The 27242-nt window shown below is 43.6% G+C and overlaps 3 protein-coding genes across 7 annotated transcripts; 1 reads left to right on the top strand and 2 right to left on the bottom strand.

Moving 5' to 3' along the window:
• Positions 1-1752: 1752 nt before the first annotated feature.
• Positions 1753-9763, bottom strand: LOC118385031 (actin-binding protein WASF3-like). Of its 3 annotated transcripts, none has more exons than XM_035771817.2 (9): positions 9645-9763; positions 8041-8198; positions 4236-4394; positions 3916-4069; positions 3710-3827; positions 3323-3504; positions 2957-3190; positions 2537-2844; positions 1753-2401 (listed from the first exon to the last, which is right to left on the bottom strand). In XM_035771817.2, the coding sequence occupies exons 2-9, from the start codon at positions 8171-8173 to the stop codon at positions 2244-2246; spliced, it is 1446 nt and encodes a 481-aa protein (XP_035627710.1). In that variant the 5' UTR covers positions 8174-8198; positions 9645-9763; the 3' UTR covers positions 1753-2243. The 3 variants fall into 3 exon arrangements, with proteins under 3 accessions (XP_035627710.1, XP_035627711.1, XP_035627709.1); XM_035771818.2 differs by having other exon boundaries at positions 4260-4394; positions 8041-8201; XM_035771816.2 differs by having other exon boundaries at positions 8041-8201.
• Positions 9764-11288: 1525 nt separating this feature from the next.
• Positions 11289-14745, bottom strand: LOC118385636 (protein shisa-2-like). 2 transcript variants are annotated; one of them, XM_035772858.1, is made up of 3 exons: positions 14635-14745; positions 14011-14375; positions 11289-13507 (listed from the first exon to the last, which is right to left on the bottom strand). In XM_035772858.1, exons 2-3 carry the CDS (start codon positions 14312-14314, stop codon positions 12984-12986), a joined length of 828 nt encoding a protein of 275 aa, XP_035628751.1. In that variant the 5' UTR covers positions 14315-14375; positions 14635-14745; the 3' UTR covers positions 11289-12983. The 2 variants fall into 2 exon arrangements, with proteins under 2 accessions (XP_035628751.1, XP_035628750.1); XM_035772857.2 differs by lacking the exon at positions 14635-14745 and having other exon boundaries at positions 14011-14592.
• Positions 14746-15112: 367 nt separating this feature from the next.
• LOC118385032 (V-type proton ATPase catalytic subunit A-like) lies at positions 15113-20630 on the top strand. 2 transcript variants are annotated; one of them, XM_035771819.2, is made up of 15 exons: positions 15113-15277; positions 15804-15899; positions 16157-16285; positions 16457-16671; positions 16799-16936; positions 17316-17467; positions 17603-17765; positions 17911-18019; positions 18221-18343; positions 18451-18565; positions 18761-18824; positions 18953-19156; positions 19276-19370; positions 19488-19659; positions 19814-20630. In XM_035771819.2, exons 2-15 carry the CDS (start codon positions 15818-15820, stop codon positions 19904-19906), a joined length of 1854 nt encoding a protein of 617 aa, XP_035627712.1. In that variant the 5' UTR covers positions 15113-15277; positions 15804-15817; the 3' UTR covers positions 19907-20630. The 2 variants fall into 2 exon arrangements, with proteins under 2 accessions (XP_035627712.1, XP_035627713.1); XM_035771820.2 differs by lacking the exon at positions 15113-15277 and adding an exon at positions 15442-15592.
• The last annotated feature ends 6612 nt before the right edge of the window (positions 20631-27242 follow it).

The following is a 27242-nucleotide window of genomic DNA, read 5'->3' on the forward strand; positions in this document are numbered from 1 at the left end:
TAAAACAGCATGATCGTTATACAGGTGCACCTTGTGCTGGGAACAATAAAAGGCAACTCTTAAATGTGCAATTTTATCACACAATGCTACAGATGTCTCAAGTTTTGAGGGATAGTGCAATTGGCATGCTGACTGCAGGAATGTCCACCAGAGCTGTTGCCAAATCATTTTAATTTCTCTACCATATGTCGCCTTCAATATTGTTTTAGAGAATTTGGCAGTACGTCCAACCGGCCTCACAACCGCAGACTGCACGTAACCACGCCAGCCCAGGACCTCCACATCCGACTTCTTCACCTGTGGGATCATCTGAGACCAGCAACCCGGGCTGCTAATGAAACTGTGGGTTTCCACTACCGAAGAACTCTCAGAAACAGTCTCAGGAAAGCTCATCTGCGTGCTCGTCATCTTCACCAGGGTCTCCACCTGACTGCAGTTCTGCGTCGTAAACAACTTTAGTGGGCAAATGCTTACCTTTTGATGGCCACTGGCATGCTGGATGAATCCCACTTTGAACTGTACCAGGCAGATGGCATGTATGGCGAGTGGTTTGTTGATGTCGTTGTGAACAGTGTCCCATGGTGGGGTTATGGTATGGGCAGGCATAAGCTGTGGACAACAAACACAATTACATTTTATCTATGGCAATTTGAATGCACAGAGGTACCATGATGAGATCCTGAGGCCCATTGTCGTGCCATTCATCCGCCGCCATCACCTCATGTGTCAGCATGATAATGCATAGCCCCATGTCACAAGGATCTGTACACAAATCCTGGAAGCTGAAAATGTCCCAGTACTTCCATTTTCATCAGACATGTTACCCATTGAGCATGTGTGGGATGCTCTGGATCCACATGACAGCATGTTCCAGTTCCTGCAAATATCCAGCATAACATCGCACAACCATTGAAGAGTGGGACAACAGGCCACAATCAGCAGCCTGATCAAGGTATCTGTGACCAACCGATGCATATCTGTATTCCCACGTGAAATCCATAGATTAGGGCCTAATGAATTTATTTAAATTGCCATATATAAACTGTAACATTTGTTGTTTATATTTTTGTTCAGTATAAGGTGCATTAAACGTGAGCACAGTGCCACTCGGGTCAGCTTGCTGACTTGCATATCATCTCAAATGCATCTCTAGAACACATTTGACGAGGAAGATGTTTCCATTGACAAGCAGTTCCTAATTTGTGTCATTGGTTATACTGCATCCCATTTTAAACACGGTCGAGCTGGAATGTCTGTTCAGAGACGGTCTCATATGCTACAGAGAGAACCTCATCTTTCTAATGGTCGACTAAGAGACACTTCAGAGGTGATGAGAAGTCACATGAAGATCAGCTAAGTATGTTGGAATTTTATTGACGTTAACATTTAAGGGCATAAGACAATTAGAGCCTACACTGTAATTGTCCTATGCATCAGGAGTGTACACATTTACCTTTACATAGGTTGTGGCACAGACATGGGAGAAAGCAAAAGAAGATGACAAATTCAGATTAAAATTTAAAAAATGCTTGATTCGTGACATTGAGAGTACAGTGTTGTTGATTTATTTAGACTAAATGATCGTGTTGTTGTCTGAGTACAAGAGCTCAGGCAGCTCTGTAGGTACAGTAGGAAAAGAGCTCAGGCAGCTCTGTAGGTACAGTAGGAAAAGAGCTCAGGCAGCTCTGTAGGTACAGTAGGAAAAGAGCTCAGGCAGCTCTGTAGGTACAGTAGGAAAAGAGCTCAGGCAGCTCTGTAGGTAGAGTAGGAAAAGAGCTCAGGCAGCTCTGTAGGTACAGTAGGAAAAGAGCTCAGGCAGCTCTGTAGGTACAGTAGGAAAAGAGCTCAGGCAGCTCTGTAGGTACAGTAGGAAAAGAGCTCAGGCAGCTCTGTAGGTACAGTAGGAAAAAGGGGGAAATTCACCACATGGTTATTTGGTCCACATACCTTTTGAGTGATTTCAGCTGAATCTCAGTTCATCAGGAAACTAATTTGCCTTAATTTTAAGTCCATTCACCTACTGGACACAAAGGCTAAAACGAAACTGGCTCCTCAGCCTATGCCCACTAATCACTATGAACCATAATATGGTCATTGGTCTGTAAAAAAAGTGTCCCTGACCACATACTGCATTTGAGACTCTCATAACTAATCTGTACCACATCATATCCTTTGTGGGACAGTTGGGCTGGAGCAGAGATGTGTCCATGGTATTTGGTCACCGTGTGGGGGCGGTGTGAGGGTCAGTCTGACCAGTCGTTGTCCTCCAGTTCGGAGTCGTCCTCTGAGTCGCTGTAGTCCACTGCGATGCGTCGGGACAGGATGGTGGCCACGTCGTTCCCCACAGGCTCCCGCTTGGCCTGCTGCTCCTGCTGCTCCTGCCCCTTCTTCAGCTGGATACCTGAGCAACACAAACCCACACAGACACATTCACACAGTCTAAACATGAACTTCTGTGCAAATACTTTGTATATATATATTTTTACCTCTGCTGTCTCCAGAAGAATGGTAAACATCTAAGTACAGCTAAACTTACCTATGCAAATAGCTGACAGAAGGTCACTTCGAGTGCCAGTGACAGGCTGGGTGTCCTGTCGCTTCCAATCACCGAGTCCTGCCACTTGGGGGGGAGCGGGAGGGACTGGTAGTGGTGGAGGACCTGGGGGAGGTGGAATCATACGGGGTCCTGGGGGAGATAGCATTGGGGGAGGACAATAGCCCGAGGATCCAGTAAGGGGGGTGGGGGACACCATGGGAGAGCCAAAGGCTGTCTGTGCAGATGGGATAAGAGGGGCTGGGGGAGGAGGTGGTGGTGGTCCAGAACTGGCATAGTACTCCATTATACTGAGAGAAAAAGATTTTCAGTTTTAGAACTTCATTTGAGGTAACAATTAGTATAAACAAATCAGATTCACTAATCTATATTACAGATTTCTTATTGTTACAGTAACAATACCTGTAGTCTGCAGGTGGAAGTGTTATAGTGCCATTCATTCTCTCAGTGGAGTGATGCAGAGGGTTGGGGTGGTGTGGGCGGTTGAGAGTCCCGTCTCTGTAGCCGACTCCGATGCTGTGGTACTCATGCTCTACAGACTCATGGATGTCTGCAGGCTGGTAAGGGTGAGCCAGGGTGTGGTTGGATGTAGCATGGGGAAGGCCTGGAGCAGTTGGGTAGTCTGGCAGATCATATCTAGACAGCAAAAAGTCATAATTAACTCTTTACCCTGATAACATTTTAATATGCCATTTGGAAAACAAACTGAAGGAATACTTTGCTCAGGAGAGATGAATATAGTCCTAATTAGGGGATGGAACCACTGACCTACTCTCCGGGGAGAGGGAGCCCTCAGACGACGCCCCCCGGTGGAGAGAGTGAGGGTGGCGATGGTCTGGGCGAAGCTCTTTGTCGAACTCCATCATGTTCCACTCGTGACGGCGGTTTCGGGCTTTACGAACCTTCTTCACCTCACGCTGAAGTGTGCCATCAACACATCGCTTCTGCTCCTGAGAGAGAGAGACAGAGACAGAGACAGAGAGAGGCAGAGAGAGAGACAGAGAGAGAGAGAGAGAGAGAGGCAGAGAGAGGGGTCCTTTTGCAAATAGGTGTGGAGTTACAGGATATTGTATACATAAGTTGCTCAGAAGAAATTAGCTGTTCAGAAGCAAAATACTGGAGGCTTTTTAAAGTGCGATATTAAGAGGCTCTCACCCGTTGTCTTCTTCTCTCCTTCCTCTTGTCCTCAGTGTCCTGCAGCATCTTCTCTCTCCACAGGTCAAAGAAGTAGGACGGGTCTGTGTAGAACTTCATCCCATCAGTGTGGTCATCTCTGTGTCAAAAGAGAGACTAGTTAGCTGTTCATCACAACCTTGAGGTTAAAGATTGTCTGGTGATTGTGATGCATCCACACAGTGAACCTGTAGGCAGAGAGGATGCTGAGAGGAGGAGGCTTGTCGCTGGTGTTGTACATCTCTGCCACAGGGTTGGACGAGCTGCTATTGGACACCACCTGCTGGTCCTGGACTGTGGAACTCTTAAATGCCTTCCTCATGTTGATGTCCTGCAGAGAGACTGGAGATCAAAACAGAGAATGTGAGATTGATAGAAAGATAAGCAATTAGAAGATACAGAGTTAGAAAATAATAAATAGATTATGGGCCATGCAGAACCAGAGACAAGGAGGATAACTAATGAGTCGGTTATTCTCATTCAACATTAGAGATGTATTTTTTTTTACCCTTATCCCCTGACCCCAACTGACCCTCTTCCACAGTGGAATCCAGCTGAGTGACCTTGACAGCCAAGTGGTCGATGCGGTCTTGGAGACCATTTGCACGCAGGTAAAAGGTGTTAGCCTCACTAAACAGCTCTCCAAAGACGTCCTCTGCATGTTTACCTGAGGACAGAGGAGTCCTTACTATAGACTTTCACCGTGTCCAACTGGTCAGACAAGATGATTGGAGAAGTGCACTTCATACTACACAGAAAAGAGCAAAGAAATACAGTTGAAGTCGGAAGTTTACATACACTTAGGTTGGACTCATTACTCGTTTTTCAACCACTCCACAAATTTCTTATTAACAAACTATAGTTTTGGCAAGTTGGTTAGGACATCTACTTTGTGCATGACAAGTAATGTTTCCAAAAATTATTTACAGACAGATTATTTCACTTAATCACAATTCCAGTGGGTCAGATGTTTACATACACTAAGCTGACTGTGCCTTTAAACAGCTCGGAAAATTCCATAAAATTATGTCATTGCTTTAGAAGCTTCTGATAGGCTAATTGACATAATTTGAGTCAATTGGAGGTGTACCTGCGGATGCATTTCAATGCATACCTTCAAATTCACTGCCTCTTTGCTTGACATCATGGGGAAATCAGCCAAAAAAAAGTTGTAGACCTCTACAAGTCTGGTTCATTCTTGGGAGCAATTTCCAAACGCCTGAAAGTACCATGTTCATCTGTACAAACAATAGTACTGTCATGACGTTGGCCTGGGGGTAGGTTTATGACAGTCATAAATACCTCTTCCCCCCCCTTTTCCTCTCTCTACCCTACTGATGTTACATTTGCAAAACCCTTGGTTAACATAGAGATTCTGGGAACATCAGAAGGTGGGGGGAAATTAACTATATTCTGGTAATCCGACCAATTGAACATATGCGGTGGTACTTAATGAATATGATGTCAGTTCGGTTGTCATCTGAGACATTCTCATCAATGATATGACAAACTCTACAGTGGAAAGTCTACACATCAGAGTTATCGGATTCACATGGAATTGTTGTTCAATGTAAATGTTTGAATATGAAATTATTTGTGATGGGATGAAATGTGATTTTAGCTTCAAAAATGTGACATTTGGGTTTTTATAAGGTAGGGCTCTGCTCAATCAGTGGCCCGCCCCTGTGAAGGGACATGGGCTATAAAACTTTTCAAACACGCCCTCATCTCCCTTCCTATATGAAGCCTTGACGACAATATAACCTCCTGTTCCGAGGATGTGAGGACGACGGTCCGATCAGAATGGTTCAGATAATAACTACAGAACGAAGCCAACATTAGCGTGAGCTTTGGTTGCGAATGGTATGAACTTTAAACTCTTATTCACTACAGAAGTGATCACTCCTAGCCATTGAGTTAGCAACAGCAGCAGTAGATGCAGGTTCGGAAGGAACAGACAGAGTATCCCACAACAGGAACAGACAGAGTATCCCACAACAACGACGTTACTACAACGTATTCAATTTACCAGCAGAGACATTCTTCAAAGGACTCGGTTGGGCAACACGGCCTTCCACCTACCACCAACCTACCGAAGCGAAGCTCAGAGTAAATATTTATTGCATTTTTCCTTTTCCAAATGGGCGGTAATTTAGAATGCGTAAGATTCTGTATTTACGATAGCACAGCTTCGCCCTTTGTTCCTCAGTCTTCCTGCTCTTTCACTCAAACCCAGCCCTTTTCTTTTGTGTAACAAGCCGTCATATCTGTTCTGCCCGCTAGGGACGTTTTCCTTCATGACGTAATTTGTAATCAAGTTATGATTTAATTATGTGTATTTCTGTGTGATTAGTTAGGTATTTAGTAAATAAATAAACCCAATTTTGTGTTGCTGATTCAACTTGTTAGCCAGGGTTCGTGCAGATAACCAAGAATTTACAACTTTCAGATGAGAGTGAATTAAGATGACGATTAATATTGACTGCTATTGGTGTAAAATATTACTAGGTCTTTAAGAATTTATTCTGAAGATAACAGCTCTATAAATATTATTTTGTGGTGCCGCGACTCTCCAGTTAATTACATTTACATGATTAGCTCAATCAGGTAATATTAATTATGGAGAAATTATTTTATAGAATAGCATGTCATATCACTTAATCCGTGCATAGCCAAAGACACGACAGTACGCTATTATAAACACGATGGGACCACGCAGCCATTATACCGCTCAGGAAGGAGTCGCTTTCTGTCTCCTAGAGGTGAACGTACTTTGGTGTGAAAAGTGAAAGTTAATCCCAGAACAACAGCAAAGGACCATGTGAAGATGTTGGAGGAAACAGGTACAAAAGTATCCATATCCACAGTAAAACGAGTCCTATATCGACAGAACCTGAAAGGCCGCTCAGTAAGGAAGAAGCCACTGCTCCAAAACAGCCATTAAAAAAGCCAGACTATGGTTTGCAACTGCACATGGGGACAAAGATCGTACTTTTTGGAGAAATATCCTCTGGTCTGATGAAACAAAAATAGAACTGTTTGGCCATAATGTCCATTGTTATGTTTGGAGGAAAAAAGGGGAAGGCTTGCAAGCCAAAGAACACCATCCCAACCGTGAAACACGGGGGTGACAGCATCCTGTTGTGGGGGTGCATTGCTGCAGGAGGGACTGGTGCACTTCGCAAAATAGATGGCATCATGAGGAGGAAAATTAGGTGGATATATCAAAGCAACATCTCAAGACATCAGTCAGGAAGTTAAAGCTTGGTCGCAAATGGTTCTTCCAAATGAACAATGACCCCAAGCAAACTTTCAAAGTTGTGGCAAAATGGCTTACGGACAACAAAGTCAAGGTATTGGAGTGGCCATCACAAAGCCCTGACTTCAATCCCATAGATAATTTGTGGGCAAAACTGAAAAAGTGTGTGCGAGCTCTGTCAGGAGGAATGGGCCAAAATTCACCCAACTTATTGTGGGAAGCTCGTGGAAGGCAACCTGATACGTTTGACCCAAGTTAAACTATTTAAAGGCAATGCTACCAAATACTAATTGAGTGTATGTAAACTTCTGACCCACTGGGAATGTGATGAAAGAAATAAAAGCTGAAATAAACGATTCTCTCTACTATTATTCTGACATTTCACATTCTTAAAATAAAGTGGTGATCCTAACTGACCTAAGACAGGGAATTTTGTACGAGGATTAAATGTCAGGAATTGTGAAAAACTGAGTTTAAATGTATTTGGCTAAGGTGTATGTAAACTTCTGACTTCAAATGTAAATTGAGGTAAAGTTGAACAGACAGGGGCAATTTAGTGATGGAGATTTCCAGACAACCAACCAATTGATTGAGATTTGTCAAACAACGGTGAGACGAGCAAGTGATTGTGAAATCTGTCTCGATTCTCTCTCTGTCCCTGCCTCCTTTATTTGCTTCTGTGAAACTAAGCTCTACAGTAAGCTCTAATCTCCGGTGACTTCATACAATCCCACCCCACACAGACACACAGTAATATGGATATATTTGGGCCAGATGTCTCATCCTCAAATTCTCCATCCCTCCCCACACTACAACGGACACACACACACATCTGTCAATATCAACATGTATTTTACCATATCGATTCCAATCATTAAATGCAGTAAGTTAATTTATTTGCATAAGTTGTTCAGTTTCCCAGTGTAACACAGGAATGAGGGTGTTTAGGTCACCATTCTGGAGCATAGATGCATACATCTGGTTAAAAGATAGGTGTTTACTTAATGCACATAACGGGGTGGGGGGGGGTGACTGTGTGGAAGGTATGTCTTACTTAGACTGCTGAGCTGACGTATGATGGCAGACAGACTGTTGTTGGTGACGCACTCCAGCTCACTGCCAATCCCCTTGGGCAGCGCCCCGCGGCAGAGGTGCCGGGGATCTATGCTCCTCTTGACCAGGGGCATCTCCTCACACCACACCACACGCCACCTGCTGGGAAACACAGCCACTGACAATAACCTCCATGTTCCATTAGACACAGCCAGACAATTCAGACCAGATGGTGTGTGAGACAGAGGCAGTCGAGTCAAACCTCTCCAGATTACATTACTAACCAAATCCCATTCGTCTTTATGTAATGCCATCAGAGCACATACAAGTTATCATGGAACAAACTACTCTTTACTTCATCCCAGAGCCTTTCATGTCATTCATGGAAAATTCCTTAGAGAGGCAATTCATTCTATTGGACCCTGAAACAGCCAATCAATACTTCTTTCCAGACCGATAACTGCATTAAAATACTTACATTTACACATAGCACTCCATCACAAGGGGGTCCCCCTGAGTGACTATAGGCTCAAACTATGCTTTTTGTAAACAAGTATCAACTGGTATCAAAACCCAGTTTGGGCTATTTCAATATTGTGCTATATAGTCAACTGAGCTAAAGCCTGTGTTACCACAGAGACACAGGTTTTATATTTCACTCAAGGCAAGCTTACTAATGCAACTGTTGAATAATTTGATGATTTGCTATTATAAATTATGATTTGGCTTATATAAGGGTAGTGTATTTCAGCAATATGGCATGGGGGGGTATATGGCCAATATTCCACAGCTAAAAGCTATTATTGGCATGATGCAACACGTACAGCCTTTAGACGTGGTATATTGGTCATATATTACAAACCCCAGAGGTGCCTTATTGCTATTACTGGTTACCAACGTAATTAGAGCAGTAAAAATAAATATTTTGTCATACCCATGGTATAAAGTCTGTCAGCCAATCCGCATTCAGGGCTTGAACAACCCAGTTTAAAAAATAATTGAGTTTTATTTGAAGTAAGGATTACGCTACAGTTAAAGTTAGGGGCCTTGCTGTGCAACATGGTATGAATGGTGACACATGCCATGCAAGACTGGGAGGAACCTCAGCAATGTTAAACTCACCATACAATGTTTGTTTAAACACAGCGTATTTTACACGTTGAACGAACGTGGAATAGACGTTGAATTGACGTCTGTGCCCTGTGGGCTTGATCATCATGGCAACCTCGATCACACATTTATCAACAAACCATGAATCCAAAGCATCCTACAGATTTACCAATTACGCAAACAAGAATAGCAAGGTAGTCCCAACCACATGCTCTGAGGTGTTTAGAGGAGCCAATAAGTACAACAGTTTCAACTGGGCGAACAGTGCACGGTTTGTTTCAAACCACTTTAGAGTGATGCCTTATCTTGATTGTAACAATTAAGTGCCTGCAACTCCAGATGGACCGGTTTATTACCGAAGAACGGTGGTCTGTGACCCGTGAGTGACCGAGGGTTTTAAATAGCAGCAACCTAATTGTAGTAGCCTACATATAATACACAAACAGACATAACAAAGGAGGGAAGATATAGATATGATAAAAACGGGACGCTCACCAAATGTGTCCTTTTAGTATTCAGCTGCAGTCCACCGGTAGAGTTGCCATCCTGTCCCCGCATCTCACCAGGATTCTTTCTGTGAGGAGCAATCTCCCGCACAAATCAGCATCCAGGCTCAGAGATTTAATTAGCAGATTTAGTTGTGTCGTCCAATCAGAATCGCCAAAAACATCCATCGTGACAACCATGGGCAGTTTGACAGCGCGACATGAGTGCGTTTTCGAGTGATGACGAGAATCCCTATTTTAGAACACAAGCTTACATTACATAAATTGCATTATTATGACTTCGTGACTGGTTTAGCTCAGTTATTCTGAAATGTATAAATAAACACTCAAAAATGTGTCTTCGAAGATATGACCACGTTCGGATTGTCAATTAATTGTTTCAAAAGAGAATGGATTCAACCAGGGGGTGACCGTTTGACCCCACCTAACAGCGGGCATCCTACCACCACAACGGTCACGCCCCGTTGTCAAACGACCTATTTTCTTACTTTTAGGCCCATGAGTTTGTTTTTTGGCACGTTCAAGCATTTTTGTCTGGCAGCTCTACAAATAGTTAATTTCAACTAGGCCTACATGTGAAAACAATAGTCACGATTAGTGAGTTTTGTGGTTTTTGATTCTTGATGATGGAATTCCACAGTCGGATAACAATTTGTGATTACAAGGTAGATTTGTTATCTTTTAGATTGCATGATCAGTGTTATAGTCTATTAAACTTTTATCCTGCTACCAAATTGATATAACCAGTGCAATTCCATATTGCACACAGGTAAGTGATTACCTAAGGATGCCTTTCTTTGTCTCCGTTCGGTCTATCAGAAGAACCATGGGGCCATAGCAGGGTTGGTCCCAGCCACTGGGGATGGGGGGAACATGTACCCCCCTCAAATTCTGTAATTGCATTTTTGTCCTACAACCTTATGGTGTGTGGGCATAAACACCACCCTTTCAGATTGAGATTCCCCAAAAACATGCCACTTTGATACAGCTATGACCAGAAGTTACTTTTTTATAGCAGGTTAGGAGAAGTTAGGCAGGAGGTTAGGAGAATTAACGTAGCAGGTTAGGGGAATTCGGTTAAGGGTAGGGAAAGAGTTAGCGAAAATTATCTCCCAACCTGCTACGAAAAGTAACTTTCGGTTGTAGCTGTATCGAACTGGTGTGTTTTATAGAATCCCCTTTCAGATTAGCCCATCCTGACAGATGGTATCTGGACCGTGGAAGTGGGTTGGAGGTCTGGGAGCTTAAAGGCGCTGCATGGGCATTCTGACTTCTGCATAGGCTTTGCAGCGTTTACGGTGAAACGGCCTCTGCAGAAGTGAGGACAGTCATACTTCTTGTGCTTCGCGGATCATTGCAGCGTTGTTGAGCAGAGCTGTTGTCAAGGAAGTGAGTACAGGACCTCCCGCCCTGACCTACCATCAACCAATCATGTCAATGCGAAGCTATACGGGGCCCTCCGCATTGTTACAAAATTTGGACCGCACACGACGATGCAGTAAGGAGCTCAATTTGGCCTCCGCATGCCTCTGGAGGCTCAATAATTGCGTCACACCATCCATGCAGCACCTCCAACCACATTTTCAGATCAAGCATAAATTGACTCTAAAACACACAGTGATTATTGCTGCTGTGATGTTATTGGAGGTCTGTAGATCACTGTGCGCTAATGCATGATCTAATGCAAGGGAAGGGCCTTAATAAAAACGAAACGGCAGAGTAACATATTGGTGCTTCTGTAATTTCAATAGCTCAACCCTATTAACAATAATACAGTATTTACCCTCAATGACAATGCCACTGTTTATCCCAATGTTTTCACACATCGCTATCACTGCACCCATGTACACCCCCAGTCACTAATGCCTCTATTGGGCTATTCATGACACTGAGCCCCCAGCCACTATAACACGTATTCTCCATTTATCACTTAGTGTTTTTCTGTGATGATTATAGCTAGGCCTATACCACCATTACCCCCAAATGATCCTTCAGTTTCTCTTGTGGTAGTCAAGTTTGCTTCATTAGCAATTCCATGCAGCTTCCTGCTATGGGTAGCTTCCTGCTACTACTTATGTCTGACTATAGCTTGTTTCCTGCTGTGTTTTCTATATGCGTTGTGCATGTTATTTGTGAGCTATGCTAAGATTTTCCTATTCTAGGACAATTAACATGATTCTGATTCTGTCTGATTGCCTATGCCTAAAATGGTCTCCATAATAAGATACTGCTGAAGATAGATGCTACAGATGGACACATGGAATTATGGATAAAAACGTTTCTTAAAATAGGAAGTAAAAATGTAAAAACTGTGTTTTAACTTCAATTGTAAAAGCCAAAGTTGGCACGAGATACAACTAGCCGCGCAAACATTCAGCACCATGGCCAGCAAAGCAATCAGTGCAAACTAAAACAGGATTGGTCGCCACTTCAGCAGCATAGCGGTTGAACAGCGCCGCTCCCAGAAATTAGACGTTTCAACACACCTGGTGCGAGGCTGTGGCTGCAGAAAGGCCAGGGGCACAACTTTCACGGGGGACGGGGGGGACATGTCCTCCCCACATTCTGAATTGCATTTTTGTCCCCCCTCACAGTTTTATCATTCGAATGTGCTGCAAAACGAGGCAACAGTGTGCTTCCGGACCATGCGGACCGCTCCGAGCGATCGGGTAGACTTCTTCGAGTGTTTATCCGACTGAATACATTTTTTTAATGTCCCCCCCCACTTCTAAAACCAAAGTTGTGAAAGGCCTGATGATAAACTCTGCAGCCACCAGAGCAAATTCTGTTCATGTATAGAGATCGCATTGAGGAATGTTTTAGATAAAATTGTGGTTAATGATGGTGTCATGATATCATGATACAGTATCATGTCACCTAAATCATGGTGCTATGTCCAACTCTTCAACTTGTACATGTGTGAAATAGGACAAAATATATGTCCCCACCAAATTATTACTATTATTATTATGTGACAGGGTTATGTGCGTAGTGTAGCTTTTGCATCAGTAATACATAACAGTAGGGCTAATATAACTATATTATGGACAACAACAAAAAACATCAGAAAAAGTCCAGCAATTGAATGTGTAAATTGTAGAAATGAGTACAGAATATTTACAAAGAAACACTATACATTTTAAGGAATAATCAAATATGAATCATTGAATTATTGTTAACTGACCAATTGCAATTATTCTCCTAAACATTTTTATTCGTCTAAACTGGCTGCCACACATTTACATTCCATTTCCTGGGCTTATTAATATTTTGTTATTTGAATACCCAAATACTCCATACTGGAGTCTTTCAAAGTCACAGCCACAAATTATATGATCACTTCGGTGTGCCTGGGTTTAGTGCTGGTATAGCTGGATGGAGGGCAGGGAGATGGGAGATGACGGCTTTCCCCTTGTGAGGTATACAGAGTAGGCATTTGAGCCATATAAGGATGCATTATGGAATGATGAAGCATGGAGGGGTGAACCAGGCTGGAAAACACCATGGTGGGGTGCATGGTAAAAGGTTGGACCATGGAGGGTTGTGGGCTGGTGGGAGTTTCCTGCCTCTTTAAGGTTTGGTGGACACGTGTGGATCCAGTTGGACAGGCTTGGCTGGCATTGGGAGGGTAGAGAGATGAGGTGGAACCACAGGACGTCCCTGTACTCACAGTCATGGGTACAGCCTCCTGCTGCTGCTCTCCACTCCCACCCTGGGGCCCAGCAGCACCTTCTGGGCTTTGGGAGATCTCCTGTTTACGACTCAGACAGACACCCATGGCCACCATGGAGCCCAGAAAGATAAAGGCCAGAAAAACAGAGCCCACGATCACAAAGGGGACATAGACAGGTACTACAGAGTGAAAAGAAAACACAAAAATAAAGAGGGCAGGGGAGAAGTGGATGGATTGATTGAGTGGAAAGGAAAGAAAGACATTTTAAGGATGACCTTAAAAAGCTGGGGATGTGTTCATATTCCAAGAAAAGTATTAAACTGTGCAACACATGAAACACACAAAAAAAAACGGTTCATTGTAAGATCCTTGGCAGCAGATCAAGTCTTAACATGATGCTCGTGATGTGAGGAGTAGACTAACTGCATGTTGAAGAATAGAATAAATGCTTATACATGAGGCCACACTTTAAGGCACATTTGGTGGGTTGGATTCAAGCACACACTGCATTAGGCTTTCTCATTCCTCAATACCATTTATAAGGAATCTCACTGTGTGTGTTATCAATGAATAGGTAGCTATGCCTAAAAAGGCATTATATAGCCAGCACATTGAGCCTTAATGAAAAATAATAATTGACCAAGTATTTGTTCCTATTTCTGTAGCCAAAGATACAATTTACCTGCATTCTTGGCATCTTTCTCGTCATCAGACGTGCCAGGCTGTAGAACTTGCTCGTGGTTGTTGCAGTTACCCTGATCCAGTCTTGCTCCTATGAGCGCGCAACAGTAGCGCAGCTCACACGTTCCACAACAGATCGCCGCTTCTCTTTGATCGTGGCCCTCCGGACAATGGAAACCCCCTCGCCAGTTAGATTGCGCGTCCTTCCAACTATGGCAATATTCACCATTCGTCCTCTGTTGTGTCATGCCCACTTGGAAAATCAGACTGATAAAAGCCCCAACAGCAAAACGCACGGTCCTCATCCCGTTCCAACTGAAGAGACGAATCCCGTATCGGTATTTTTTGTTATTACAAAAGAATAACCTGGAAATAAATCCTAAAATATTATAAATGACATATAACATACGTGGCTCAATCACCACCCTTTCTGCAATAGGCTAGGATCAATGTCACATAGGCTAGGCCTATATCCCATGACAACTAGGCTATTTAAACGGATCAAAAGTTATGACCGCAGCGCTTGTTCCTATTTCGAAAGCGCAACTAGACATATCTAGAATAGGCTAATAAAATCATACAGGGAGCTATAGGTACGCTATGTAAAATGAACGCACAGGCTTACCATTGGATTCACGCCATGTGATGCATCATAACATGAGTTGGTTCTGCTCTGTGGATCTGTTCTCTCCATAATTTGTGTCATGAGACACACTAATTTTAGACTATTCCGTACAGACTGTATGGGCACATTAATATATATGTAGATATGTAGCCTATTTTGCTGATTAAATAGCCCAGCATAGTTAGGCCAATTTAATTTTAAAATCTTAACTGGGCAGTTTATTCAGCTAATAGATCTTCCAAGTTTATTTTTCCAATGTTCTGCTTCAATAGGCCGATCACAGCCAACATGGGCTAAGTGATTGGATATTATTCGACTGTGTTGCTACATCAAAGCAATAGCTTGATTTTCACTGAGTGTCTAAGTAAACTTTGTCATTGAGAAAAGGAGACGAGGAAATCAGGTCAATGATATTGGAATGCAGCCGCCGCCGCATTCGAGCTAAACGAGCGGAAAGAGGAAGGAAACTGTTGCGCTGTTACGCCATTTTGACTCCCAGAGATCGTATTTTCAAATGTAATCTCGGGCCTCCGAGCCACAATGGTGATTGTTTCCCAAAGTAGTCTTGGGCCTGTCAGCTGATCAGTCTCCTAATCTGACAGAAATTTCTGAAGGGCCCTGGACTATTGAATACTAAGAGAAGGTAATCAACCGGAATCATATGAATCCGATATAACGTTATTGTCAATTCATTGCAACTGGCTAGTACATTATGATAAACCACGCAGATTAGCTAACGTTAGCTGTTGTTACATTTCCGTTCTGTCAGTGTTACCTGCCTGACTACGATTAGTTTAGCTCTATCTAGCTAGTATGATTTGCTTGTTTGTGTAATAAACGACAAACTAAGACTGTATTTCAGAACTTTTGTAGTTGTATTATGGTCTGTAGAGACTAGTTAGCTAGCTTCATAGCTTGTTGTTTTTCTCCTGCTTTTACCAAGCAGATGGTATCGAAGGTATTATCACTGAGCAAGCTTACACGTCACTGTACCAATGAATGAAATGTGATGATTATGTGTGGTTATGGTGAATTATTTTCATTCCATTAAGTAATTTAAGTTATTGAAACAGTTTATCAATATATAACTAGTGTCATGTCTTTCACGTGTCGTCATAGTGGAGTGTCGCATGATTGATCTCTGTTTTTCCTCTCCTTACTCTTTGCAGACACACACTCAAGGATGGACACTTCCAAGCTTCCTAAGATCCGTGATGAAGAGCGGGAAAGCGAGTTTGGATATGTGCATGGAGTTTCTGGTCCAGGTCAGTGTCTGCAGTTCAAATCAAGGATCCCAGGCTCTGGCCTGGGAGTGATAACTCTCATGCCCGTGCCTATGGCTTTAGTTCAGTGAGCTAACAATGCTTTCAGCACATGCTATAGCACCTGCTCAATTCAGCCTGCTCATTTCCAGTATGGCAAAAATATATATTTTGACTTGTTCATGTAGCCAGACTGCCTGCTACTTTTCAATAACATGTTTTCTGTCATCTGTTCTTTGTCTAACCTGCTTAATCAACAGTGGTGACGGCCACCGCCATGGCAGGAGCGGCCATGTACGAGCTGGTGCGTGTGGGTCACAGTGAGCTGGTGGGAGAGATCATCAGGCTGGAGGGAGACATGGCAACCATTCAGGTCTACGAGGAGACCTGTATCCTTTCCAGTCATACCTTCTCAACTAGACATACAGTTACTCCCACCTTCAGTAACTGTTGACGGTTCACTTACTTTTGTGTACTTCCATTCTGATGTATTCTAGCCTATCCTCTTGTCTGGCATATTACTAGGCTATATGGTTATTTTTCCTGAACGTACGTCACAGCTGGTGTGTCTGTCGGAGACCCCGTCCTTCGGACAGGAAAGCCCCTGTCTGTGGAGTTGGGTCCGGGAATCATGGGGTCCATTTTTGATGGCATCCAGCGGCCCCTCAAAGACATCAATGACCTCACTCAAAGCATTTACATCCCTAGAGGAGTCAACATTGGAGCCCTCAACCGTGACCTCAAGTGGGAGTTTACACCTGGCCAGAGTCTTAGAGTAAGACAACAATGTATTTCCTTGTGAGTGTGTAAGCAAGGTGTGTTTGAATGTGTCTCCACTGAAATATGATCCATCTCCTGAATCTACATATTATGTTCTCTCCCCCTGTCCATCTCTGCCTCAGACTGGCAGTCACATAACAGGTGGGGATATCTACGGCACAGTCTTTGAGAACTCGCTGATCAAACACAAGTTGATGCTGCCTCCCCGGAGCAGAGGCACTGTCACCTACGTGGCCCCACCTGGAAACTATGATGTCAATGTGAGTAGAGCCGGGACGATACCAGTATCGTGATACTCGTTAGTATCGTGTCAAGGAAACAAAACACAAAGCGTGATTAATTTATTTATGAAAACAGCCCTAACGTTGGAAACAAACATCATTATGTTGTCATCCGGAGTCACTTTTATGTATTTTCCAAACTATAGTACACAATATTTTACATATAGCAGGTTTTTTAAGGACCAAAGAATATGGTCTGCTTCGTGTAAATGTTTGGCATGGGAAAAAATATTGCCATACTGGTATCGTCACAGCCCTAAATGCGAGTCACCCTCCACCTACTAACATCTTTACAGCTGAATGGCACAATGCCATTGTCTTGTCTCTGTTGTTTGGTAAATTTAGTGTGTTTCGGCAGGATGTGGTGCTGGAACTGGAGTTTGAGGGTTTGAAAGAGAAGTTTACCATGATCCAGGTCTGGCCAGTGCGACAGATTCGCCCGGTCACAGAGAAGCTACCTGCCAATCACCCCCTGCTCACTGGCCAGAGAGTGTTGGATGCCCTCTTCCCGTGAGTATACATATCTCTACTTTCTTTTCCTTTTTTCTACTGACCCATTCTCACTTCATATCCTTTCATCCTGACCTTTACTTAAGCCTCTGACAAGTCACCTACTTCTGGCTCTGTGTTTGTCTGTGCTCACAGGTGTGTCCAGGGTGGTACTACTGCTATCCCAGGAGCCTTCGGTTGTGGCAAGACAGTGATCTCACAGTCCCTGTCCAAGTATTCCAACAGTGATGTCATCATCTATGTGGGCTGTGGAGAGCGTGGAAATGAGATGTCTGAAGTGTTGAGAGATTTCCCTGAGGTTAGTGATAGTCCGTGTGTCAAGTTCTAATCATTGACATGTTAATGAGATCAGTGAATTACACTACTTTGGTGTCTGGCATAGCCGATCACCAGTTTGTGATGTGTTTTCAGTCTGACTAATGGTATTCCTCCCTGCTCCATAGCTTACAATGGAAGTGGATGGAAAGGTTGAAAGTATCATGAAGAGAACAGCTCTAGTGGCCAATACCTCCAACATGCCTGTCGCTGCTAGAGAGGCCTCTATTTACACAGGTACCAGGCAATCACATTACAGATGGCAACCTATAAAGCTGGTGTCGGCTGTTTTGAATCATCATCGTTGTTGGTAGTTGTATATTTTTTGGTCTGCAATGTGGGGGGATTAGCCACCAGTCACCACTCATTCTCATAACCTTGTGGTGACTGGAATTCTGTGCCTCTGATTCTGACTGCATCTACTTTGTGCCACTGCAGGAATCACTCTGTCTGAGTACTTCAGAGACATGGGCTACAACGTCAGCATGATGGCCGACTCCACCTCCCGGTGGGCCGAGGCTCTCAGGGAGATCTCAGGACGATTGGCTGAGATGCCTGCTGGTGAGTACAATGAGCCAATAACAATAGTATAAAAATAACATGCTCTATCACAGCAACATGTCTGCCATTTTGAGCCAGTCAGAGCTCTGTGTGCTGTTTGTGCACAGACAGCGGGTACCCTGCCTACCTGGGAGCCAGACTGGCCTCCTTCTATGAGCGTGCTGGCAGGGTTAAGTGCCTGGGTAACCCAGAGAGAGAGGGCAGCGTCAGCATTGTTGGAGCGTGAGTACTATATCATTCTACCAGCAGGGGGAACCTCTATCACCCCCCATACCTCCTGACACTAAGGGTCAGACAGGTTCTGTACCAGTCCTGCAACACAAGCTACCTGAACCATGTATTCTTCACCTTGGAATGTATGATACAGTGATGGCAGACTGGTGTCTGAATAACTTGGCCTGGTGTTATTTCCCCTAGTGTGTCTCCCCCTGGTGGAGACTTCTCTGATCCTGTTACTTCAGCTACACTGGGTATTGTACAGGTAATGCCTCAATTGTATATATATTACAATTTTATTGACAATTTTAAGTTTTGACAATTCAAACCTTTACTCTTACTACTCCTCATTCCTGTTTTTATCTTCTCTCTGTCTCTTTCTCCATCTCTCAGGTGTTCTGGGGTCTAGATAAGAAGCTGGCTCAGAGAAAGCATTTCCCCTCGGTCAACTGGCTGATAAGCTACAGCAAGTACACGCGGGCGCTGGACGAGTACTACGACAAGCACTTCCCTGAGTTTGTGCCGCTTCGCACCAAGGCCAAGGAGATCCTGCAGGAGGAGGAGGATTTGGCTGAGATTGTACAGCTTGTAGGCAAGGTGAGGCTGAGCTCATGTGAGGAAGGGTTATGGGTTGATATACTGCCTAGGTTGATGGTTGGCATGTGTATGCATGCACTAGGCACTTATTGATGTCCCCCATGTCAACTTAACAACAGGCATCTCTCGCTGAGACCGACAAGATCACATTGGAGGTTGCTAAACTACTCAAGGATGACTTCCTGCAGCAGAATGGCTATACTCCGTATGACAGGTAAATACACACTCTGGCACACGTTCATCTGTGTCATAAACATGCTAAAATGACTTAATCATTGGTTATTAAGCCCATATTGGTTAATTAATTTAATTTTTTGCCCTTTTCCCGAAGGTTCTGCCCTTTCTACAAAACGGTGGGCATCCTTTCCAACACAATTGCGTTCTATGACTTGGCGCGACATGCAGTGGAGACCACGGCTCAGAGTGACAACAAGATCACCTGGTCCATGATCCGGGAGCACATGGGAGAGATCCTCTACAGACTCAGCTCTATGAAGTTCAAGGTACATGCTTGTTCAGCCCCTTTATCCATGTTTATCTGCATTCAAAATCAACTTCCTCAATCAACTCTGGCCTTTGTACATCCACTGTGGGACTTTGTCTTGGGGTGTCATTGTGTCTCCTAGCCTCAGTGTCTCTGTGTACCTGTTGTTTCAGGATCCAGTGAAGGAGGGCGAGGCCAAAATCAAAGCAGACTACTCTCAGCTGCTGGAGGACATGCAGAATGCCTTCCGTACCCTGGAGGACTGAGCTCTCACCTCCCTCCCCTCCTACCCCCAGTGCTCTCTGGCCCCTGTTTGTGAATGTCTACTTAGGCCAGTGACAGTCAAACCTCAGTCATTCCTCCACATTCCAACACGATGGTCGACCCCTTTATTTCAACCATGCTCTTTTAATTTCACCATACTGTCATGTACAAGGCAGTAATGGAATATTTTTTTTTTCTCAGTTTTCTCAGAATTCATGTTTACCAAATCTATTACCATTAGCAATACCATCATCCGTGACCCCATCGTATGGATGTTCTCCTCTCCCTTCAGCCCCCTTGTCATCCATGAAGAGCACACGACTACAGCCCTGGTTACAGACAATAATCAGTGGACCCCGATCAGGTACTACACTTGTACTTAACTACTAGCTGAAACACGTGGAGTGTTACTTCATCTCCCAGGTGTGACTGACCACCACCAATAGATGGTTGACAAAAATGGGAACGTACACAGGGGTAAAGGGACAGAGGCACCTTGTTTATTTCAGGAGGTTGAGGCCCTCTTCCTCTCAATGCCTCTTAGATGGTATTTTGTGTTCTTACTTCTCTCTGTGGATATTTTGATGTTGTTTTTCTGTGTGTGTGTGTGTGTGTGTGTGTGTGTGTGTGTGTGTGTGTTAGAATCAGTTGCCTCCACCTTGAAGGCATATTTATGTCACATGTATTGTGTAAGTCTAAAGAAAATAAATGAATGGGAAATAATAATTTGCCTTGTGTTTTATGCTGGATAGAATAGTCAGACGCGTTGACTTTTTCCACATTTTGTTACGTTATAGCCTTTTTCTTAAATTTATATATTTTTTCTTTAATCAATCTACTCACAGTACCCCATAATGACAAAGCAAAAACAGGTTTTTAGTCCTTTTTGCAAGTGTATACATTTTTCCAAAAACTATCACATTAACATAAGTATTCAGACCCTTTAATCAGTGTTTTGTTGAAGAACCTTTGGCAGCGATTACATCCTACAAGCTTGCCACACCTGTATTTGGGGAGTTTCTCCCATTCCTCTCTGCAGATCCTCTCAAGCTCTGTCAGGTTGGATGGGGAGTGTCGCTGCACAGCTATTTTCAGGTCTCTCCAATGTTCGATCGGGTTTAAGTCCGGGCTCAGGCTGCGCCTCTCAAGAACATACAGAGACTTGTCCCGAAGCCACTCCTGCATTATCTTGTTGGAAGGTGAACCTTTGCCCCAGTCTGAGGTCCTGAGCGCTCTGGAGCAGGTTTTCATCAAGGATCTCTGTACTTTGCTCCGTCCATCTTTCCCTCGATCCGGACTAGTCTCCCAGTTCCTGCCGCTGAAAAACATGCCATGTTTCCTGCCATGTTTCCTTCAGATGTGATGCCAAAGAGTTCAATCTTGGTTTCATCAGACCAGAGAATCTTGTTTCTCATGGTATGAGAGTCCTTTAGGTTCCCTTTGGCAAACTCCAAGCGTGCTGTTGCGCATTTTAATGAGGAGTGGCTTCCGTCTGGCCACTCTGCCATAAAGGCCTGATTGGTGGAGTGCTACAGAGACTGTAGTCCTTATGGAATGTTCTCCCATCTCCACAGAGGAACCCTGGAGCTCTATCAGAGTGACAATCAAGTTCTTGGTCACCTCCCTGACCAAGGAGGCCCTTCTCCCCCAATTGCTCAGTTTGGCCGGGCAGCCAGCTATAGTAAGAGTCTTGGTGGTTTAGAACTTCTTCCATTTAAGAATGATGGAGGCCACTGTGTTCTTGGGGACCTTCAATGCTGCAGAAAAAATAAATTGGTACCCTTCCCCAGATCTGTGCCTCAACACAATCCTGTCTCAGAGCTTTACGGACAATTCCTTTAACCTCATAGCTTTGTTTTTGCTCTGACATGCACTGTCAACTGTAGGACCTTATATAGACAGGTGTGTGCCTTTTCAAAATCATGTCCAATCAATTGAATTTACCACAGGTGGAGTCCAATCAAGTTGTAGAAACATTCTCAAGGATGATCAATGGAAACAGGATGCACCTGAACTCAATTTCAAGTCTCATATCAAAGGGTCTGAATACTTATGTAAATAAGGTATTTCTGTTTTTATTTTTATGTAACCTTTTAACTAGGCAATTACGTTAAGAACAAATTCTTATTTACAATGACAGCCTACCCCGGCCAAACCCGGATGTCGCTGGGCCAATTGTGCGCCGCCCTATGGGACTCCCAATCACGGCCGGATGTGATACAGCCTGGATTCAAACCAGGGACTGTAGACTAGAGCGCCACTCGGGAGCCCTTTTTAATACAATTGCAAGCATTTCTAAACCTGTTTTTGATTTTTCATTATGGGGTATTGTGTGTCGATGAGGGGAAAAAATGTTTTAATCCATTTTAGAATAAGTCTGTAACGTAACAAAGTGGAAAAAGTCGAGGGGTCTGAATACTTTCTGAATGCCCTGTACATTTATTTATAATGTACTTCTAATGCACAATTACAGCAAGTAACCTTGACGCCACAAAGGACATCATTTCCCAAACAATTGTTAGTCTTTCTCATATACTTTATTAATGCGTTTCCTCTTTCACAAAAACTTTTTTACTTGGATGAATCCAAAATGGAAAAAGGTAAGGGCATCTAACTTTGCACCTGAACGTGGCACAGCAAAATGAAGCTCCTCATACGGCAACTATTTGAACCACGAGACAGTAACCAGTAACAGTAACCAGTTTTCCATCCAACCTTTTTATGCGAGTAAAGTACCTGTTTCATAAATGACATGACAGGACTGATGGAAATTACAAATTTGCCAGTAAACTTTCCAAATTTAGACAAAACAAAATATGCTAGACAAAGTAGGATATTTGGTGTCATGGGATAACAAGTCTGCGTGGTTCTCCCACTACGATTCCGGAAAGCATGCAGTTCATTAGGCTACAGATTAAATTAATTATGATGAACTTCACAGGGCGGTGAGCTTGATGCAACTTTCCAATAAATATCAAGGGTTTTATTAAAGTTTCAAATTTTTGTCACATGCACAAGTACAATAAAATGCCTTTCAATAACAATGTAATACTAAAAATAACTTAAGGTATGTTTATTTAACCTTTATTTACCCCAGGCAAGTCCGTTAAGAACAAATCATTATTTACAATGACGGCATAGGAACAGTGGGTTAACTGCCTTGTTCAGGGGCAGAACGACAGATTTTTACCTTGTTGGCTCGGGGATTTGATCTAGCAACTGTTCAGTTACTGGCCCAACACTCTAATCACTAGGCTACCTGCCACCGTAGAACAAAAACACACAAGAAATCAAAATAAGAACATGAGGAAGATAGTAAGCATACTATATACAGGGTCAGTTGCAGTACCATATTTACAATGTGCAGGGATACTGGAGTGATTGAGGAAGGTACACTATATACAGTGTATGTGGACACCTCTTCAAATTTGTGGATTTGGCTATTTCAGCCACACCCATTGCTGACGGGTGTATAACATTGCATGGCTGTGTAATCAATCTCCATAGACAAACATTGACAGTGTCACGCCTTGGTCATTGTGTTTTGTGTTTTCGTTATATATCAGGCCAGGGTATTGTAGGTATTGGGATTGCGGCTGAGTAGGGGTGTAGCATAGGTTGGCTGCCTGAGGCGGTTCTCAATCAGAGTCAGGTGATTCTCGTTGTCTCTGATTGGGAACCGTATTTAGGTAGCCTGGGTTTCGCTTTGTATTTTGTGGGTGATTGTTCCCGTCTCTGTGTAGTGTTCACCAGATAGGCTGTAATAGGTTTCACGTTCCGTTTGTTGTTTTTGTATTTATTAGTTATTTCATGTATCGTTCCGTTTTTCTTCATTAAAGACATGAGTAACCACCACGCTGCATTTCGGTCCGACTCTCTTTCGACAAACGAAGGACGCCGTTACAGACAGTAGAATGAACTTAATGGAGAGCTCAGTGACTTTCAATGTGGCACCGTCATAGGATGCCACCTTTACAACAAGTCAGTTCGTCAAATTTCTGCCCTTCTAGAGCTGCCCCGGTACACTGTAAGGGCTGTTATTGTGAAGTGGAAATTTCCAGAATCAACAACGGCTCAGGCGCGAAGTGTTAGGCCACACAAGCTCCCAGAACGGGACCGCGGAGTGGTGAAGCATGTAGCGCATAAAAATCGTCTGTCCCCAGTTACAACACTCACTGCCGAGTTCCAAAATGTCTCTGAAACCAACGTCAGCACAAGAACTGTTCGTCGAGAGCTTAATGAAATGAGTTTCCATGGACAAGCAGCCATACACAAGCCTAACATCACACTGCGCAATACCAAACGTCAGCTGAAGTGGCGTAAAGCTCGCCACCATTGGACTCTGGAGCAGTGGAAACGTGTTCTCTCGAGTGATGAATCACGTTTCACCATCTGGCAGTTCGACGGATGACTCTGGGTTTGAAGGATGCCAGGAGAACGCTACCTGCCCAAATGCATAGTGCCAACTGTGAAGTTTGGTGAAGGAGGAATAATGGTGTGGGGCTGTCTTCCATGGTTCATGCTAGGCCCCTTAGTTCCAGTGAAGGAAATCTTAACGCGACAGCATACAATGACATTCTAGACGATTTTGTGCTTCCAACTTTGTGGCAACAGTTTGAGGAAGGCCCTTTCCTGTTTCAGCAGGACAATGCCCCTGTACACAAAGTGAGGTCCATACAGAAAGGGTTTGTTGAGATCGGTGTGGAAGAACTTGACTGGCATGCACAGGGCCCTGGCCTCAACCCCATCTAACACCTGTGGGATGAATTGGAATGCCGACTGCGAGCCAGGCCTAATAGCCCAATATCAGTGCCCGACCTCACTAATGCTCTTGTGGCTGAATGGAAGAAAATATCCGCAGCAATGTTTCAATATCTAGTGGAAAGCCTTCCCAGAAGAGTGGAGGCTGTTATAGCAGCAATGTTCCAACATCTAGTGGAAAGCCTTCCCAGAAGAGTGGACGCTGTTATAGCAGCAATGTTCCAACATCTAGTGGAAAGCCTTCCCAGAAGATTGGAGGCTGTTATAGCAGCAAAGGGGGGTGACCAACTGCATATTAATGCCCATGATTTTGGAATGAGATGTTAGACAAGCGATGTTTGACTTTTGGTCATGTGTATGTAAGGTGACTAGGCATCAGGATATATGATGAACAGAGTAGCAGCAGCGTCTATGATGATTGTATGTGAGTGGGTGTGTGTAGAGTCAGTATAAATGCATGTGCATATTATGTGTGTGTGAGCAAATGATTGTGTGGGTGTTGGAGTGTGCGTGAGAGTGGGAGTCTGTGTGGCTATTTTGTTAGCTATTTAGTTGGCTATTTAGAAGCTGTTCAGGAGATTGTTGGCATCAGACTTGATGCACCGGTATCACTTGCCGTGCGGAAGCCGAGAGAACAGTCTGGAGTGTTTAACGATTTTCCGGGCCATCCATTCACACCGCCTTACTTAGAGGTCCTGGATGTCAGGGAGCTTGGCCCCAGCCATGTACTGGCCTATCCGCACCCCCCTCTGTAGCTCCTTGCGATCGAAGGCGATGCTGTTGCCATACCAAGCAGTAATGCAGCCAGTCAAGATGCTCTCAATGGTGCAGCTGTAGAACATTTTGAGGATTTGAGGGAAACATTCTGGGCCTCCTGAGGGGGAAGAGGCGCTGTCGCACCTTCTTCACGACTGTATGCGTGTGTTTGAACCATTCGCTAGCTAGCTGTAACAATTTATTTGAGAGACAAGTGCTCATTGTGCAAATGTATTTATATTTTCAATAAACATTGGAGAAGAAATCTAGTTTACATGTTGTCAACAACCTAAGACAACCCTGTCTGTTTTGCCCCATAGTTGCGCACACGTCGGTTTTTGTTGCTAAACCACTAACCTGTCTACAACGCAACATTTGTTTGTGACATAACCATCAGTAGAGTTGAAAATGCGATGGAAACCCATTTTGACTTTTTTATTTTTTTTATCCCATACAGGGGAATTTAACCGCAAATGTCATTTTTATGTGCACTATGCAGATCACGCACAGCTTTTCATCCGCAACAAGTCAAATTGATGGAAACACATCTCTGGTGGGAAAATGCGCATATTGTTTTTATGTGGATTTTAGAATATTCGCATGAAAATCTGTCACCAATTGGATGGAAACCTTGCTACTGTCATAAAAGTTGTCTCCTTCAAAAGAAACCATTCACAAAAATGTCTAGTTTAAAAAAAAAAATCCTGTATTGAAACATTGTTTCTTTACGTCAAACCCCAAATATGTAAATAATAGAAAATAGTTGGAAAACAAAAACAAACAAGTATTTTTCTCAATTGCATCAAAATCAGCTTATACAGTACTGTATACATCCAAAACAACTTGTAATGTCATCTTATTGAGCATCACTGTTTCCCACGGTTCTGAATGCTGTTTTTAAATGGAGCACACAGACTAAATAATTGTCCTGATATGGAGTTGGTCAAGTAGACTTTTGATAGGAAGGAATAGGTTCAGATGTAGTCAGGGAGAAACCGTAGCAAGTTAATAAATCTGTACCACTGAGAAGGTCAATTATTTTGAAACTTTCGCCTCTTTGACACAGACCCACAGTTCACTCTCTCACCTGACAACCACACCACTAATCCAGGTCCTTGCAGATGCTGAGCTTAATTCCACTCCCCTCCACAGTGGTGCCATTATGGGGAGACAGTGGCAAACTCTTGATGTGTTCCTCAGTATCATGGAGAAGTTCCCAGCAATGGGATTCCCGGAGAAGAATGCCCAGCCTGCAAAGGTATCCTCAGACGTCTGGTTGCCCTCTAGTATGGTGTGCCTCTCCTCATGCCCATGGAGCACCAACTATACCTCCACCCCATCTGGGTCACCTCCAGACAGCAAGCAGGAGAAGACCACACTGTCTCCCGCCATCGCGTTCTCTTTATCGGGCTGCTACTGCACCATGAGGCCCCCCTCCTCCACAACCAACTCCCTCCTCTTCCACGAGCCCCCCTACAATGCCCTCCATGAGGTCCCCCTCCTCTAGAACTGAAATCAAATTATTTTGTCACATGTGCTGATTACAGCAGTTGTAGACCTTACAGTGAAATACATACTAACAAGTCATTAACTAACAATGCAGTTTTCTGAAAATACTAAATTACTAAATAAACAAAAGTAAAAAAATCTAAAATAAAAAAAGTAACACAATAAAATAACAATAATGAGGTTATATACAGGAGGTGAAGTGATAATAAACAGTGAGAAGCAGCAGTGGCAGGAAGCTTAGCCCCTGTGATGTACTGGGTCGTGCTCCTTACGGTCGGATGCTGAGTAGTTGCCATACCAGGCGGTGATGCA

Source organism: Oncorhynchus keta, chromosome 6 (genome assembly GCF_023373465.1).
Source record: "Oncorhynchus keta strain PuntledgeMale-10-30-2019 chromosome 6, Oket_V2, whole genome shotgun sequence".
Taxonomy (NCBI): domain Eukaryota; kingdom Metazoa; phylum Chordata; class Actinopteri; order Salmoniformes; family Salmonidae; genus Oncorhynchus; species Oncorhynchus keta.

Bases quoted from the DNA above. Each gene is read 5' to 3' on its own strand.
- LOC118385636 (XM_035772857.2), bottom strand. From the start codon at position 14,416: ATGTTATATGTCATTTATAATATTTTAGGATTTATTTCCAGGTTATTC. The intron at 13,508-14,010 runs GTAAATTGTATC...TTCACTCTGTAG, and splicing joins GAAAGATGCCAAGAATGCAG to TACCTGTCTATGTCCCCTTT.
- LOC118385031 (XM_035771817.2), bottom strand. From the start codon at position 8,173: ATGCCCCTGGTCAAGAGGAGCATAGATCCCCGGCACCTCTGCCGCGGG. The intron at 3,191-3,322 runs GTCAGTGGTTCC...TTTGCTGTCTAG, and splicing joins TCCCTCTCCCCGGAGAGTAG to ATATGATCTGCCAGACTACC. The intron at 2,402-2,536 runs GTAAGTTTAGCT...TGTGTTGCTCAG, and splicing joins TCTGTCAGCTATTTGCATAG to GTATCCAGCTGAAGAAGGGG.
- LOC118385032 (XM_035771819.2), top strand. From the start codon at position 15,818: ATGGACACTTCCAAGCTTCCTAAGATCCGTGATGAAGAGCGGGAAAGC. The intron at 16,672-16,798 runs GTAAGACAACAA...TCTCTGCCTCAG, and splicing joins CACCTGGCCAGAGTCTTAGA to ACTGGCAGTCACATAACAGG. The intron at 18,344-18,450 runs GTGAGTACAATG...GTTTGTGCACAG, and splicing joins ATTGGCTGAGATGCCTGCTG to ACAGCGGGTACCCTGCCTAC.